Consider the following 16,223-nt stretch of genomic DNA (forward strand, 5'->3'; position numbering starts at 1 on the left):
TTGTCCCCTGGGCAGAACAGCCCTGTCTGCCTCCCCTCCATCGTAGTCTTGTGGGATTTCCTCTCATCACCTTGGTTTAGCTCTGGGTCCCCACTTCCTGCTAGTACCAGCCTAGAAATCTGCAGCCATGCCCAGCCCCAGTGCCCTTCCCCCGGAGCTGTGTTGGCTCCTTTTAGAGATCAAGCACAGCCTAGCTGAATCCAGCACCCCTGGGGATTCATGGCCTTTATCATTATCCCAGAATAAACCTAAAGCACAAACCACAGCCTCTCGAGTTTCAGCTTTTCCTCCCAGACCCCTGAGCCCTGCCTGTCTGCAAGGATGGTGACAGAGAAGGCATTCAGGGGCCTTGTTGCTCACAGTGTCCAGTGTGCACAGATCCCCTGGGAGAAGCCGACCTGTTTTTCAGGCTGAAGTGGAATTCGGTGCAAGCTGAGAGTCTCTGCTTCCCTCACAACAGGTGAAGTGGCTCTACCTGTGTCTAGGGGAGTTAACTGGCCTTTCATCTCACGTTGTCTGACATTTAACCTAGTTGCTTATATGCCTGACTCACTCTGACCTTTGTCTCTGAACTCTCAGCATGCTCTCAGTGTGGCACCCTGGAACCCTACACTATCCTCCTGGAGTCACGTACGTGTATTCCACAAGGCACCTGGACTTCTGGCTCTGACTTTTTGGCGTCCGGGGGCCAAACCAGGATCCTTTAGTTTCTATTCTGCTAAAATGCTCACAGGTATAATTCCTGGATATTTTAACCTCTGGCCAGTGGCAGTCATGAGCAACCCACCCCTCTGATTGCTCTGCCCTGGCACGGACACTATCTGTAACTCCTTTAGAGCATCAGACACAGAGCGTGGGAAAAGCAAACATAACCAGTGGGGTTATGTAGCCATCAGTCCGTTTCCCACCTGCAGTGACAATGTTTCCCTGTGGCTGTTTGCCCCTGAGGACCTGGGGGATTTTTAGGGGGACCTGGTCAGGTTTTTCAAACTGGTCTTCACGTCTTAAGACATGAACACCTAGGGCTCAGCAAATATGTGTCAATGAACAGCCTACACTATAAGATGAATATCTGGGGAGTGTGTTTGCTAGTCTAAGTACTGGTGGGCTAGTCACTGCACTAAAGGTTTCATTCTGACCCCAAGCACAGCCCATGGTGACTGACAGCCTTCCTCATGTACTAGACATGAAGGGTGAAGGACACGGCTTCAGGAGTGGGCTATTGCTGATTCCATCATTGTAGAAATGACTTGGATCCAATGCTTTCCCGGTTGGTTTCATGACTGACTCATCAGTTTCTGTTTCTTGTTGAGACTCTGAGCAGCTGGAAATACACTAAATTTTCATTTCTAAAATCCAAGGGGCAACTTCAGGTTATGAAAGAACTAACATTTCTTCAACTCAGTTCTGTGTAGTGTTACTGGTGGACAAAGAGCTCCACGTTTTGACTTGAAAGCCACTATCTACTGGGATGAACCCCATTCCCATCTTAACCAGGCATTGTCTGCCCTCCCTCAATGTGCAGTTACCCACATGAGTTTTTATTAAAGTATGGGCAGGGCTTGGCGCTCCACCCAGGAAGGAAGTGATCACCTTGACTCTGACTTGTAACCACTGTGTGTGCCCACCAACCAGATCAGAACCCACTGCATCTGGTTGATCAGTTTTGGTCTGGTGGAGTCACTTCATTGCCTTTTACTTAGAAGCCGCACTTGCACTCCCAGGGTACACCCGACACCCCTGTCACTGCCACCACCCGCAGGCTGCTGCTGCTTGTCTGCGTCCGTTTCTAGAGCTCATTTGGGACTTTTTTGGGAGATGTGAGAAAAGTAACCTGACAGGAAAAAAACAAAATGGTTTCTAGGAGCATTTCAAGAGCTGACTGATGCTTCTATTTCATAATTTGCTATGGCTAGAGGGACAAACCTTCAGATATTGAGATATGGAAGTAGAACCTAACTTAAATTTTTTTTTTTTTAATAAAACCCCAGTGTTGTAAATCTTACTGGCTAAAGTGCACAGGGGTCCCTCAAAAAATAATGACAGATCAGAAATGGTCTTGTACCTTACACGGGTGATTGCAGGGCCCCTGGATCAGGTAGACATGAGTCATCACTATGCCATGTACAAATTGGCTTAACAGATCTTCAGGTAGTTATTTTCAGAAGATTTTATGAGCCCAATTATATGTCCTCGTGTCTAGAAAAGCACTAAAAGCACTGTGACATCTGCTTGTGACTAGCACCAAGCAAAATGTGTGCCTGACCGCACATCTCCCTTCACTAAAATCATGTACATACTGACCTTCCCCTGCTTCTTAGGGGCAGTTCTGTACAGCTGTCTGATGCCGCCTCCTGGGTTGTAGTCCTCGTTATACTCCAGATAAATTTAACTCACAGCTCTCATGGTGTGCTTTTTTTTCCCCCAGTGAACAACTAGGTCCTTAACCAAGTCCTGTGCTCATCAAACAATACCCTCAGTTAGGGAAATTGTGGCCCTTTGAAGAAGTACCCAGAAAGGTACTTTTGCTACAACCCAAGCACCTTCCAGTTAGAGTCCTTGCCACTTTCTGCCCTGGGGCGAGGGTGCCCCTTGTGAGAGGCTCCTGCCAGCAGGAGGCAGGGGGTGGCTCTGCCTAAGGTAGGAGCAGTGACCATAACTTCCAGTGAGTTGGTGGTGGTCTGAATGGAAGACTTTACCTGCACAGAGCCTGAAATCACCCCTTGTGTGGGGGTATGGGGAACAGCCACGTGGGGGAGGACAGCTCTGTGTCCTGTGAGTCTGGGCCTTACCTCTCCACTGTCTGGAAACTCCCCACTGGGGTAAGACACACCTGGAGGTTCTCCTTGACCTGTACTGACAACCATGGGTGGGGGTTCCGGTGGGTGAAGATTAGACAGAAGATCGGGTCTTAGCTGTCATGCAGGATCTTTCCTTGCAGCACAGGGACTCAAGTAGTGTGCAGGCTTCATTGTTCTGCATGTGGAATCTTAGTTCCCTGACCAGGGATCAAACCTGTGTCCCCTGCATTGCAAAGTGGACTCTTAACCACCAGCCCAGCAGGGAAGTCCCTAGGCAGGAAGATGAACTGGAGTCCAAGTGCTTGCAGTTCTTGGAGCCCCCGGGCTCCACCTTCACAGTGGTGGCACTCGGCCTGCATAAGCGCCCAGAACCAGGAAAGCTGTGAAAGTGCCCAGCTATTGGACGCACAAACTTGTATGATTGATTCATCTGTACAAACTCCTTTTTTTGGAAAATGAAAATGCCAGATGGGGTTATCTGGGAGTAGGGTCCTGGGGGGCCGCCTCCGCATACCCCAAGTCTTCAATGAGGTGACATTGCAACTCTGTTGTGATTTCTGTCTTCAGCTGTTGAGAATTCCCAGGAACTTTCCAGTCCCAAGTTACACTACAGACATGAGAGAATCGCCAGCATGGAGAAATTCAGGAATCTGTAGGCCATGTGCTGCCCAGGATGGGGACCGTCGCCTTTCTTGCCTCACCTCCCAGTGAATTTTGGCCATGTCAGTCTGACCCAGTGCAACCAGGGCGGAAGAGCCCGCGGGGGCGCCTTTGAGCCGGTGCCCCCGGCCACGGACGAGAGCGCTGCACCGTGTTCCACGCAGACGCCAGAGCTGTCAACACTGGCGCGTGTCTACCCCCTGGAAAAGGGACACAAGTGCTTCCTACCGCGGGTCTTCCTGGCTCTCCTCACGGAGTGGTGACTCCCGAGGTAACTTGGCCAGCTGGCTCTGCAGCACCGCCTGCCCCTCCGGGAGTCACTGGCCTCCGGCTCCCCCGCAGTCACCGCGATGAGGCTTGGGCGGGATGTTGGCCTGACACGCGAGTGAGAGCCTGGTGTGGGTTCGCGGGCCGGGCGGGGAGGACCGCGTCTCCCCGATCCCGGCCTGTCCATCCCCGCCTCAGGCCCAGCTCCGCGCCCTCTCCCGCCTGCCCACCACCTCCGCTGGACGCCCTTCCCTCCCCCTCTCCGCCCTCCTCCCCTCCGCCCTCCCCTGCCCTCCTCCCCTCCGCGGCTTCACCTGCGGCCGCTCGAGCTGGGCGGGGCCGGGCGATGACAAAGCAGCGGCCGGCGGCGCGGGATCCGCCCCCCGCGCTTCGCGGGCGCGCCGGCCCCGGCGCGGCTGTTATGGAAACCGGCCGGGCGCGCAGGCGGCGATGATGGGGCGGCCATGGCCCGGGCCGGCAGCTCCAGCGGCGACGCGGCCGCGGGCGAGCGGGCCGGGGGCGCGGGGCGCTCCGAGCCGTGGGAGCTGTCCCTGGAGGAAGTGCTGAAGGCGTACGAGCAGCCCATCAACGAGGAGCAGGCGTGGGCCGTGTGCTTCCAGTGCTGCCGCGGGCTGCGGGGCGCGCCGGGCGGCCGGCGGCGCATCCGGGACACGGCGGACATCCTCCTGCGCAGGGACGGCTCGGTCAGCGCGCGGCGGGAGTCCGGAGCGGCGGGTGAGGCCGGGGACCGAGGCGCGGGGGGCGGGGGGCGGGGGGCGGCGCCCGTGGCGTGGAGGGGCTGCGACCCTCCGTCCCTCCCTCTGCCGGACCTGGCCTCGGACCCGGCTCCCCCTTTGCCGCGCCTTCTCTTCGCGGAACCCGCCGACCTCTCCCACTTCCGCGCCCCCTCTGTCGCACTGGGGGCCCTCCTCCGGCTTCTCTCTACCGGACTGGAAGGCCCTCCCCCTCTCCCTTTTCTGGGTTGGGAACCCACCAACTCTCCGCTGGAGCTCGGACCTCTGCCCCTCGGCCCTGCTTGTCCTCGCTCCCTCTCGCTGACATGAAAGTCACTCTCTCTTTCCTGGACCCCCTCCCCCCACCCTGACACACACACCTGGAACCTATCTTACCATCAGGGCCAGTGCTGGCTGGAGAGGAGAGGGGCTTTGGCTCCTTGGGCGAGGACGTTCCGCAGGGAGACCGGACTCTGCCTCTCCTGCCCGCTCTCCCCACCCCGTCTGCTTCCTTCTGCTCTGGGAGTCGGTCCCACCCAGTGACTGGTGGTGTGGATCGGTGTTGGACTGGTATTTAGGCAAGAAAGGAAACGTGTTTTCCTTGGACTCTTTTTTGTGGGTCTGCCGATTTGAGAAAGGAAAATGTAAGATTTGGGGAACACCTTGCTTAGTGTTCGACTCTTTTAACCATGAGCAATATTCAACAATGAAGCCCTTGAAAGATATTTGAAATCTTCGGAGAAGGATGAGTTTAAGTGATTTTTAGCCTAAGAAAAAAGTTTTCTTCCCTGGAGAACCAGAGTGCCAGTGCCGAGCATATGATGATACTACCCCTAAAAGGGATATCCTTGGGGAAGTGCACCCCCGGCTGTGTGTGCTGGAGAGGTGGGTTTGCAGAAATCCATGCGATGGGCCAGGCCAAAGCCAGCCAGAAGGACAGTTCCTTTGATAACCGGGCAGTCTGCTGAGGGCTTGCCCCTCCTGGGACCGTCAGGATTCTTCCACAAGCTCCCATCTCATCTGTGTGTCCTGTTCCCACCTCCTTAACACTGCAGTTGGATGACACTTGAGAGTTGCTCTATTTGCACAAAAAGCTCTAATATATTTGACAGGAGAAAATAATAAGAACTGGATTCAAATGGTACTGTTTCCATTATGCACGCAGGTAGTCTGAGGCTCAGGCTTCCCTGTCACACGGGAAGGGTTAGGATCTGGATTCAGCACAGATGCTCTCAGTGCCTGTGTACACCTTCCTCACAGGTGGCTCGTCTGACCTGTGGGCCCTGGAGTCTGTATGTTCACAAAGAGCTTTTCTCTCACGACTGTATTTCCTCCTTAAAAGACCTTCCCTGTGCCCCTGCTCATCCCTGGAGACAAACAACATAACCCAGGGACTGGCTTCTGCCACTGCAGAACAGGACTGTAAGGGCCTGCATGGTCTGACCCTCTGATTTAAAAGGTGGGGAACTGAGGCGGAGAGTAGTTAAGTTTCTGCTGCCAGTCCCACCAGGTGGTTAGAGGAGGTTGTAGAGGAGTCAGTATTGTCCACATGGACCACGATGGCCATCCTCTGGGGTGGTGGTCTTCGGGACCTGTCCACCTCTTCAGCCCACCCCCTCTTCAGCCCCTTCTTCCTGGTCCCTACAGACCCAGAAGCACTGACCTGTACTGGGAGGTCCTAGCCTGTGACACAGGAGCCCAATTTCATTTTCCATTAGATACAATCTTTGGTTTCTGTCAATAAGCATGTCTCGTAAAGGTGGATGAGGTTTGTGACTTGCTGCCTCTTTAAAGATTGAAAAATAGACTACCATGAACTTTCTCTTCTGTCCTTGTCAAGCTTTCATCAATCAGCTGAAACTTTCGGTGGACTGTCTCCTGTAGGTAGCTAACCCAGCATTTCTCTGGGACTTGGATGCTTAGTGAATTCTCTGAAAGAAGTGTGCTGTAATAGCCATCAAGAAAAAGGTCACATGGGCCCTCAGTTCCCATCCCCCCTCATGAAGTTTTGGTAAAGCTAGGCATTAAGTCAGTGTTTAAGGTAATGGTAAAGAAAGCAACAACCAAGTACTTCCCCAGCAGTCCAGTGGTTGAGACTCCAGGATTTCATTGCAGGGGACACAGGTTTGAGCCAAAAGAAAAAAAAATTCAACAACCAAATTAAACTTTACTTGGGGAGGATGAACAATATTAGGACATGAGCTGGAATACTTCCCACTCTGTTACTTGGGGAAAGCCAACTTGAGTAAACTTTCTGATCTCAACTTCTTCATAACTGCTTGGAAGCCCCCTTTCTTCAAGTGGGAAAAATGGAAAAAAACATGTTAAGTGAAGTTATTTTTAGGAGGCTATTATTAAAACTTCCTGATAGGCAAAGGTTTTGGTTTTTGTTTAATTAAGGCAAGAACATCAGGTAGCACATGCGCTGACCATTCCCTGAGACAAAGCTCTTTCCTTCCATGCAGTGTGGTCGTGGTCAGTTTCAGCGGCATTTGTCCACCTGATGCCTCCAGGACAGGCCCCGCAGAACACTGACTGCTCCCAAAGTGATGCTTGGCTGCATCCTCACTTGAGACCTGCCCGCCCAGCGGACATCTGCAGGGGAAACGGACATACTTTTCTCTTCGCACAGGCTCTCCACCCTGAAAGCCCCAGGCAGGCGGAGGGTGGATGCAGGGTTTCCACAGGGCTGTGCCTCCTTTCACCTCCAGCCTTCTCTGTTCTTATATGAATCCACACACTGCCCTACTTTTCCATGTTTGTTTGTTTTTTTGTCAGTTTTGATGCTAAAATTTTCACAAGACCCGTTCTTCACGCCCGGGTGCCTCATGTGACCTGTCCACCAGGTCACATTGCATCTGCAGCCCTCCCTCCTTTTCTGCCTGTAGTTCTGCGGCCCCGCTGCCACCCCCCAGACACCGGCCACCTGTTGCCGCCCACCGCTATCTGGAGGCAAGACCTTTCCAGTCTACCTCCTTGGTGGTCCTGTGTCATGACCTCCGTTCTTCACCTCTTTACCTCCAGCTCAGCAGCTGGAGTTAGGGTGAAGTTTAGGGGCCCCCTTTCCTCCCCCATATACTGGGGTGAGAGTGGCACGTGCCAGGGGACAGGGGAGGACTAATGAGGGAATGTTAGTGTGAGGCCCATGTCCACGCTGGGCCCAAGGATCTGTGCACGCAGCAGACACATGTACACACGCATGGACACATAGACATGTGGACACGTGGTGCTGTCGCTGCCACTGCTGCTGTTTTTCTGTGCTGCTGGCACCATGTGTGTAAGTGGGGCTGTCCGTTCCCATGGGAGGCACCCTTTCTCCTGGCCCAGGGTGTCCCCTCCCAGAAGCTAAAGTGGGACCCCCGGTGTTCCGGGCAGCCCTGCATGTCCTGTGGGCTCTGGGCCCTCATGCTGGACTTGCTGGGCCTCACTGGCAGGTAGCCTCCTAAGTGACCGGGTTTGCCTGTATCTTTTAAATGGCCTTCCTCACAGTGGGGTGTGCAGTGATGTGGGGAGAGCTTGGGATGGCTGCAGAGCTGGGATGCTGCCCCTGGAAGACAGCACACATCCTGAACAGAGCAGCCAGGCTTTCCCATGTGGCTCTCGTCTCCTACTTCTTAGCCCTCTCTGAAGCTGCTGGTGCCACTCACCCTGGCTGTCCCCCAGCTCACCACTGCAGGCCCTTTGCTCCTGTGAGGGTCACCCAGTAAGACGTGGTGTGGGGCTGCAGTGGCTCTACCTTGTCATCGAGGGAGATGGGGGCTTGCTTTGCAGCCTGCAGCCCGCTGTCACATTCACACCTCTGATGGGGAGGCAGGGCGATGCACCCGTCATGCAGACAAGGAAACAGGTTCAGGAAGGCTGAGCAACCATGCAGTCACCAGCGGGGAGACGTGGGGGCAGGGCTGGGGAGTGGGATTGGCTGGCTTGCGCCCACCCGCTGCCTGACCTTGGGAAGTTATTCAGGCCTCTGGGTGCTTCAGTTTCAGTCTCTGTGGAATGGGGCTTTGCTAGCAGCTGCCCCAGAGGTCATGTGGGTGTCTGTGGAGTCTTGGGACATGCTGGCCCCGGGCGCATGCCCCGTGAGCACCTCACCCAGGCATCAAGGAGGCTGTGCTGAGCCTAGGGTACCTGTGCACATCACTGCCTCAGCTCCACCAGGAATGTTCAGTGAGAGAACACCCACAGGGGTGTTCAGTGAGTGCCAAGTTCGTGGGTGTCCACTCGAGCATTTTCCCCGGGGATTGGAGAATGCGAGCAAGTGGAGTGGTTTAAAAAATCAGGGCTACCGAGGGAGCAAGTTACACAAACTTACTGCTTAATACAAATTTACCCTTGTAAAGCCATGATAATCCCTTGGCCTTAAGGTCATCTGAGTAACAACTGAACCTCTGTCTGGACCCCAAGACATAGCTGTCTTGGGTCTCCCTGGGGCTTGACTCGCTTCCTGGGCCTTGCTGCTGGGTAGGAAACCACACCCATGGTGATGTGTGAGTTTATGGCAGAAACAAGCTGGAGGAGGAAGGACACACCGCTAACACAGGGCGCCTTTGACCCCTGTGCTGAACAAACAGCTTCCGGGTTTGGAGCACGTGTCTCCTCTTAGCTTCAGGCGGCATCATGCTTTCACCAGCTCCTCTCTCGAGTGAAGAAGTGAGGAGTGGAGAGGGGAGTCCAGGGCTCCTTCCTGTGCTGACCCCAAGCCCAGAGGGTCTCTGGGAGGACGTCCTCGGCCTGAGCCATCATCAGTGGACAATCACCCCCCCGCATCCTAGCAGGGCACTGTATCCACGTCCCCCTGTTCTTTGCGGTCAGGGAGGCAGGATGCCAGGGTCCTTACTCACCACAGTGCTCCTCACCCCCAGCCCTGCAGGAGGGGGAGAGGCCGCTCAGCACCCCATCCCACCACCCCCTGCTGGGCACGGGGAGGCACTGCCCCGGGGATTCCAGACTGCAGAGTCCTCACAGAGCTCTTCCACAAACGAAACCCGTTTCCTGTACCATGACAGGGTCATCTCAAAGGAAACGCCCTCACTTCTTGACTTCTTGTCTTTTGTTGTTTCCCAGAAGAAACCGAAACAACTTTCCACCCCAGCACATATTGGGGAGGGTGTCCTTTTGGGTGTGGGTGGTGAGGACGCCAGGGAAACCAGGTGGCTGCGTCTAGTTCCCACCTCACCGTGCATCAGTAGAGCCTTGCATCTGTCTCGGTCTCCCTGCTCTTCCCCAGGGAGCAGTTGGTTTGTAAATAAGTATGAGCTAGTGTGCAGGATGCCAGGTGAGCAGCTTGTTATGTCAAGCTTATGTCAAAGTTATGTCGACTCCAGGTGTTCCGGGGGCTCGGGAGGGTGCACCTGGAGTCTGGCTGTGCCGGGTGGGGCTCCCAGCTCCACCATTCCTTAGCTGTGTGGTCTTGGTAAACCCTGTCTGTCTCTAAGCGGCAGCTGCCTCATCTGTGCAGAGCGAGCCGTGGCCCTGAACTTTGCAACAAAACACTGGGCACAGGACCACTGCGGGGCTCCTTGCTCTGCACAGCCCAAAGGTTCCCCAAGCCCATGCGACTTTAAATACAGTTGGGTTGGTGAAAACTCACCTCCACACCATGCTGGGTTTGTAAAGAGTTCTGAAGGGTTGGCCGCCCCCTGCCCCTTTATAGCAAGGTAACTCGGGGCGCCGGCCCCTCCATTTCTCCCACTTTCCACGGTCTCTGTCCTTCACAGCTACGGACTTTTTACTGAACCCTCAATACAGGCCAAGGTATATGCCCAGGTGCTCACTATTCCATCAACGCCACTGATGGTGGGAGTGCAGTGTTTTAATGGGAAAGTGTTTTCATGGCTCAGCCCTACGCAAACTCCCTTCATCCCTGGCAATCTTCCTGTCTCTTGATGGCATTTGGAAAATATTTGCAGAGTTAGCAGGTTCACTCAGTGGAGAATGTCATAGTTTGTGTTTTTATCCACCTCAATTAAGGCAGCTGAAATTCATACCCTCCCACAGCTCTCTCTGTGTGCTTTATTCAAGCAAGGCTGTGGAAGGAGGTGGGTTTCCTGTCTTTGCAGGCTGGCCTCTTGGAAGGCTGGAGGGTGACTCAGGCAGTGACTGGAGCATGGATTCTGGGGTCCCCCAGCCTGGCCGCAGGCAGCACCACCACTTACTAGCTGTGATACCTTGGGGCACATAAGCTCATCCCCTAGAGCCTCTGTTTCCTTATCTGTGAAAGGGTACCAGGACCATCGACCTCCCTACACTGGCTGTGCAAGTGCTTGTAAACATGCCAGCTCAGTGCCATGTTTAACAATAAAAGGCCCACAGCCAAATTCAGTACCTGGGCACTCTGTGTGTCTGGCTGAGGTGCTTGCTGACAGTCGGGAGAAATCCCTAGTGCCAGAGGTGCAGCCAGATGGCAACTCACCCGCATGGCTGCTGGGAACCCTGGAGCAGAGCCTGCCCTCCCCACTGCACCCGGCTTTCTCATCTGACTCTGGTTTGGGAGTGCATGGCTCCCCACGGCACCCAAGTTTCTCATCTGACTCTGAGTTGGGGGTGTGTGGTTTCCTACTGCACCCGGGTTTCCCATCTGACTGAGCTGGGGGTATGCCGCTTCCCACTGCAAAGCCTTTCCTTGGGTCTGGCTGACCTGAGCTGCCCCCTTGACCCTTCCTCTCACCTTTCACTCTTGCCCCCTGCCTGCTTCCCCAGGGGGTGGGATGGGCTTTGAGGTCCTGTAGGCTGCTCCTGTCTGAGTGGTCACTTCGGGGCATGACCGCTGTGCAGGGTGGGACCGTCTGCGCCAGGGCAGGGCCACATAGCTCGCCTGGCGTCAGGCACAGAGCTGGGTCTCATCAGTGTCTATCCAGCGACTGATGGCTCGCTGGTTTCTGGTGGAGATCTTGGGAGATGGGCTGCGTGTTCCTGGGGGATAGGTGGGGGGCCGGCCCAGGGGATGCTGAAGCTTGTCTTGACTGCTGCCTCTCTTCTCTTGCAGAGCCCACAACAATGGTGTCACCAGCCAGCTCAGAAGCCCAGGTACTTTATTATTTTTTTTTAATTTTATTTATTTATTTTTCCAGGTACTTTAAAAACAAAATTTAAATGTACTTGATCCAAAGTGAACAGTTAGGCCTGTTGCATGCTGTAAATTAGAAGGACATACAGTTGTGCTTCTAGAAGGACCAGTAGATAGTGAAGCCTGGCATGCTGTCGTCCATGGGGTCACAGAGAGCTGGATGTGACTGGGCGGCTGAACCACGGCAGTTGTACAGTTGCTTCTCTGAGGCAGAATGTGGATAAGTGCTCAGTGGCTTAGTGGAAGGGCTTGTGGGGAGATGATGCCTGAAAACAGGCAGGGCGGGAAAGCCCATACACACAGTGGGATGGGGTGGCCTCAGGGGGTCTGAAACGTGGGGTCTCCCCTGTGACCCCCAGGCTCCTGGAGGTGCCTCCCACTGACCAGAGGGAAGAGGGGGCAAAGGTGATGTGGTCTCCCTGGTCAGAGCGTTGGGCAGGTGTGGGGCTGGGGGACAAACAGGAAAAGCAGCCCATCCCCCGTGTCCCTGAGCTCCCCCCGGTACCTCATCCTTAGGACCTTTATCTGTGTCTCCTGTCCCATCCGCCTGCCCCCAGGTGGTTTGTCCTGAATTTGACGTTTATTCCACTGCTTTATAAAAAATGGTTTTGTGTAAATATGTATTTATATGTTAAACACAGTGTTATAGAAAGGGAGTGGGCACAGTTGTTGGTCTGCTGTGAAAGTGAAAGTCACTCAGTCATGTCCAGTTCTTTGCGACCCGATGGACTGTAGCCCACCAGACTCCTCTGTCCATGGGATTTCCCAGGCAAGAATACTGGAGTGGGTTGCCATGCTCCACTCCAGGGGATCTTCCTGACCCAGGGATTGAACCGGGTCTCCTGCATTGCAGGCAGATTCTTTACTGTCTGAGCCACAAGGGAAACCCATTGGTCTGTCACGGAGGATTTTTACAAACAATAATAAAACCATCCCAAAGTTTCTTAATTGTATCAGTGTTAAAGTACACCCTCTGGCCAGGCAGATGCCCTGCTGTTTACACAACACGAGTTCCCAGGGGTTGCTCTGCGTCCTGGAACCTGAGTAAGAAAAAGCCTAGCCCTGTTTTCAGGACGCGTCCATCTCACTGCTGTGTGCGGTTCCTGCTGCCAGGCTGCCCTGCCCCACAGCCCCAAGTGAATTTGTGTTCCCCACCCCTGTTCCACTTGTGTTCCCTACTGTCATCAGTCTTGAAAACACTTACAAAGAACCTTGTATATAGGCTCGGGAATCGACGTGGGGGCCCCAGGAAGTCGGTCAGGGCAGCCTCCTGGCCTGTGTGCTGACATTCTCACTCTGGCCCTTCAGTGGCTCGGGCTGGTCCCGGGTCCTCCGATGCCTGGTGCCCACACTGCCAGGGGCAGGGGGGCTCAGGGTTCTGCCTAGACTTTTCCCTGGGGGGAAGCCAGTGTCTCTCCAGTGTCTGGGGCCGGGGCCGCTCTCAAGAGGCTTGCAGTAGAGTTAACTGATGTGAGGCCAGCACAGGCCAGAGACCAGAACCAGGGTAGGCAGGCCCAGCAGGGGCGCTCTGTGCTGCACTGGAGCCAGGAAGCTTTGGTGCTGGGCCTTCTGCCTGCCCGGCCCGAGGGGTAGAGTGGTCTCCTTCAGAGAGAGAGGGTCACCCTGGGGTCAGCGGGGGCTGTGGGGCAAAGCTGGGGTGAGGTGGAGTTCACTCTGCTTTTTTGTAAAAATGATTTTATTTATTTATTTTTGGCTGTGCTGGGTCTTTATTGACGTGTGGGCTTTTCTCTGGCTGTGGAGAACAGGAGCTACTCTTTGCTGTGGTTCATGGGCTTCTCATTGCGGTGACTTCTCTTGTTGTGGAGCCTGGGCTCGAAAGCACAAGCTCAGTAGCTGTGCCACTCAGGCTTAGCTGCTCTGCAGCACATGGGATCTGCCCAGACCAGGGATCGAACCTGCCACGTCGCCTGCATTGGCAGGCGGATTCTTCACCCCTGAGCCACCAGGGTAGCTCCATCTCTGTCTTCTTCCTGCATCTACCTCTGGGCCAAGAAAGGATCAGTGAGAACTTGTGTGAAGTGAGGTCCTTGCCCGCCCAGCAGTCCCAAGGGGCTGCCCCAGGGACTCCACCGGCCAGAGCAGACCCTTCACTCACCTTTCAGGCCTGGTTGACCATCAAGCCTTTGACTCCTGATTCTGGGGTGTGACTTGTAGCCCAACTGGCCCTCCTCCTGAGGCAGAGATAAGGTGCCTCCAGGCTGGGAGTGTTATTGACTTTCATTGGAACTTCGCTCCCACGGGGCCCCACCCTCCCCAGGCGTCCCCGAGCCAGGCAGACCCCGCTAAACTTCCCTTCAGACTCAGGGCATCTCGGGAGGCGCTTCTGTGGACAGAGAAGGCCTGTTCTTGTGCCCTGCCCTCTGCCCAGCGCTGACTGTCTCACTTCTCTTCAGCTCTGCTCTGACCCCTTCCCTTGGAGTCTGGGGGTGACATCACAGGAAACTCCACTCTGGTCACAGGGGAAACCAGAGGGGCCCAGAGGCCGGGTGGCCTGCACATGCCTGGTGAGGGTGTGGCTCCACCCAGGGCACGAGGTTGGGGCACAGGCTGCAGGCTGACCCCACCGCCAGGCTCGCACGGCCCCCCTGCCTGAGGCAGGCAGGTGACTGGTGTTTGCCCCACCTGTGAGGGTCTTGAGACTAGTGGCAAGGTTGAGTGGCAAAGAGCTGTTGTCATTTTGGTGTGTGTGTATCTCTTGTACTGAGTTGTGAAAGGAAACCATTAACGCCCTTTCAAACACATAGTGCTGTCAGCACTGGAAGCAGCTTCCTCATTCTTTGTGCCACTGGCTGTCATCGAACCACTTCCCCCAGCACCTCCCTCGAGCAGACCCAAGGCTGTGGGGCACAGACATTACAGAACCCAGAACCCGGATCTGAAATGCTAATGGTGGTCCCTGAAGGCTCAATTCCCTAGGGGCTAAGTAACACCAAAAGCAGAGTTAAGAGGTCTGAAGTGCAGGACTCATCTCGAATGTGCTAATCCGCTTTTTAAAACCTTGTTGTGGAGAAAGAATTTTGAACTTATGCAAAGCCAGCAGAATAGCTGGTGGCCCCACACGAGGCTCCAACAGCAAAGGACTGACTCACCTATTCCCTGCAGCGCCCCCCACCTACCTGCTGGTGACCCCCACCCCCTCTCCCTACACAGGTACAGTTATCTTTTAGGTTTTTCTCTTTCAGGTTAAATTCACATACATTGAAATTTACCTGCAGCTGAAAATACTTGAGGGGGTCTCACTTTTTGTGAGTTCCAGCGTCAAGCTTTGTATGTGTCATAAAACATACTGTCATTGCACATGAAAAGCTAATGCTTCCTTAGGTTGCCTCTCTGTCTTTTTCTAAACACTTTTGTTGGGGGTAAACTGTACATCTGGTGAGCTCTGACTGGTGTGTAAGCAATACCACACACACCTTTCCCAACATGCTTCCCCTGACCCCCAACCCCTGGGAGCCAGGGGCCTGCCCTCTGGGCTGTGGACTGCTTCTGTCTTGTCTAGAGCTCCAGAGTCCTGGCTCTGGGTGGTGCTAGGGGTTCAGGGCTGTGCACGGCTGACTAGTATCCCTTGGATCACTGCCCCACTCCGGACCTGACCTTTGTGGATTCCCCTACAGGGATTTCCGGTTTTCCTCTCTCTTGGTGAAACCCCCCAGAGGAGCTGCAGTCCAGCAGTAAAGAATGTCTTGATTATAAGAACCTGCCACGCAGTTTTCCACGGTGGCTGTGCTGCTGGGGAGCACCGTGTTTCCTGGTGGGGGCGGTGATGCACCCCTCAGAGGACAGCTGCTGTCCCATTTCACCAGTAGAACCCACACGATGGTGACCTCCTGCAGCGGCTAGGACGCAGCCCACCCCCATCCCACCCCCACCCCTGCCCTATGTGCCCGCCCTGCCCTGGCCTAACACCAGGGCTCTGTCCCGCAGGTGGTGCAGTCGCTGGGCTTCGCCATCTACCGCGCGCTGGACTGGGGGCTGGCCGAGCACGAGGAGCGCGAGCTCAGCCCGCAGCTGGAGCGGCTCATCGACCTCATGGCCAACAGCGACTGCGATGACGACGGCGGTGGCGGGACGGCCGACGAAGGATACGGGGGTCCCGAGGAGGAGGAGGAGGCAGAGGGCGGCCCCCGCACCGTGCGCACCTTCGCGCAGGCTATGCGCCTGTGCGCCGCGCGCCTGACCGAGCCCCGGGGCGCACAGACCCACTACCAGGCCGTGTGCCGCGCGCTCTTCGTGGAGACGCTGGAACTGCGCGCCTTCCTCGCCAGGGTCCGAGAGGCCAAGGAGGTGAGCCGAGGGAGCGGCCCAGGCCGGAGGACCAGGAATCTGCCCCGAGTCGAGGGTGGTGGGTGGGGCCGGCCTTTCGAGGGGTGGGGTCCCGGAGGCGCCTCCGCGCGCAGAGGTGGGGCAGGTGGGCAGGTGGGCAGAGCCCCGCCCTGTCCCCGCCTAGTTCCTTCTGTCCCTCCGTCTGTCCACAGTGGGTGTCCACTCTGTGCCAGACGGTCCTGAACACTTTGTAGGATTTAGCTTAATCCTCAGTGTCCTGCTTACCTGGCTTTGCACAGGCGGGACCAGAGGCTGAGAAATTCACAAACTGGTGCCTTTACCCATGACCTCACTCGTGTTGTCTCTAAGTCAGTCCTTAGCTTCCCTGGTCCTCATGTTTACATCTGCAAA

The 16,223-nt window shown here is 55.4% G+C and overlaps 1 protein-coding gene across 6 annotated transcripts in view; it reads left to right on the plus strand.

Moving 5' to 3' along the window:
* Window positions 1-16,223, plus strand: part of SPIRE2 (spire type actin nucleation factor 2) — a 34,083-nt gene that overhangs the window by 3,036 nt on the left and 14,824 nt on the right. For 3 of the 6 annotated variants that reach the window (XM_043898324.1, XM_043898327.1, XM_043898328.1), the window contains exons 1-3: window positions 4,079-4,463; window positions 11,448-11,488; window positions 15,474-15,833. In XM_043898324.1, the coding sequence (XP_043754259.1) occupies window positions 4,193-4,463; window positions 11,448-11,488; window positions 15,474-15,833 (672 nt within the window). In that variant the 5' untranslated portion in view covers window positions 4,079-4,192. Of the gene's footprint in view, window positions 1-4,078; window positions 4,464-7,094; window positions 7,118-11,447; window positions 11,489-15,473; window positions 15,834-16,223 lie in introns of those variants that run through there. The other 3 variants (XM_043898323.1, XM_043898325.1, XM_043898326.1) reach the window with 3 other exon arrangements.

Source organism: Cervus elaphus, chromosome 4, assembly GCF_910594005.1.
Source record: "Cervus elaphus chromosome 4, mCerEla1.1, whole genome shotgun sequence".
NCBI classification, from domain to species: Eukaryota; Metazoa; Chordata; class Mammalia; order Artiodactyla; family Cervidae; genus Cervus; species Cervus elaphus.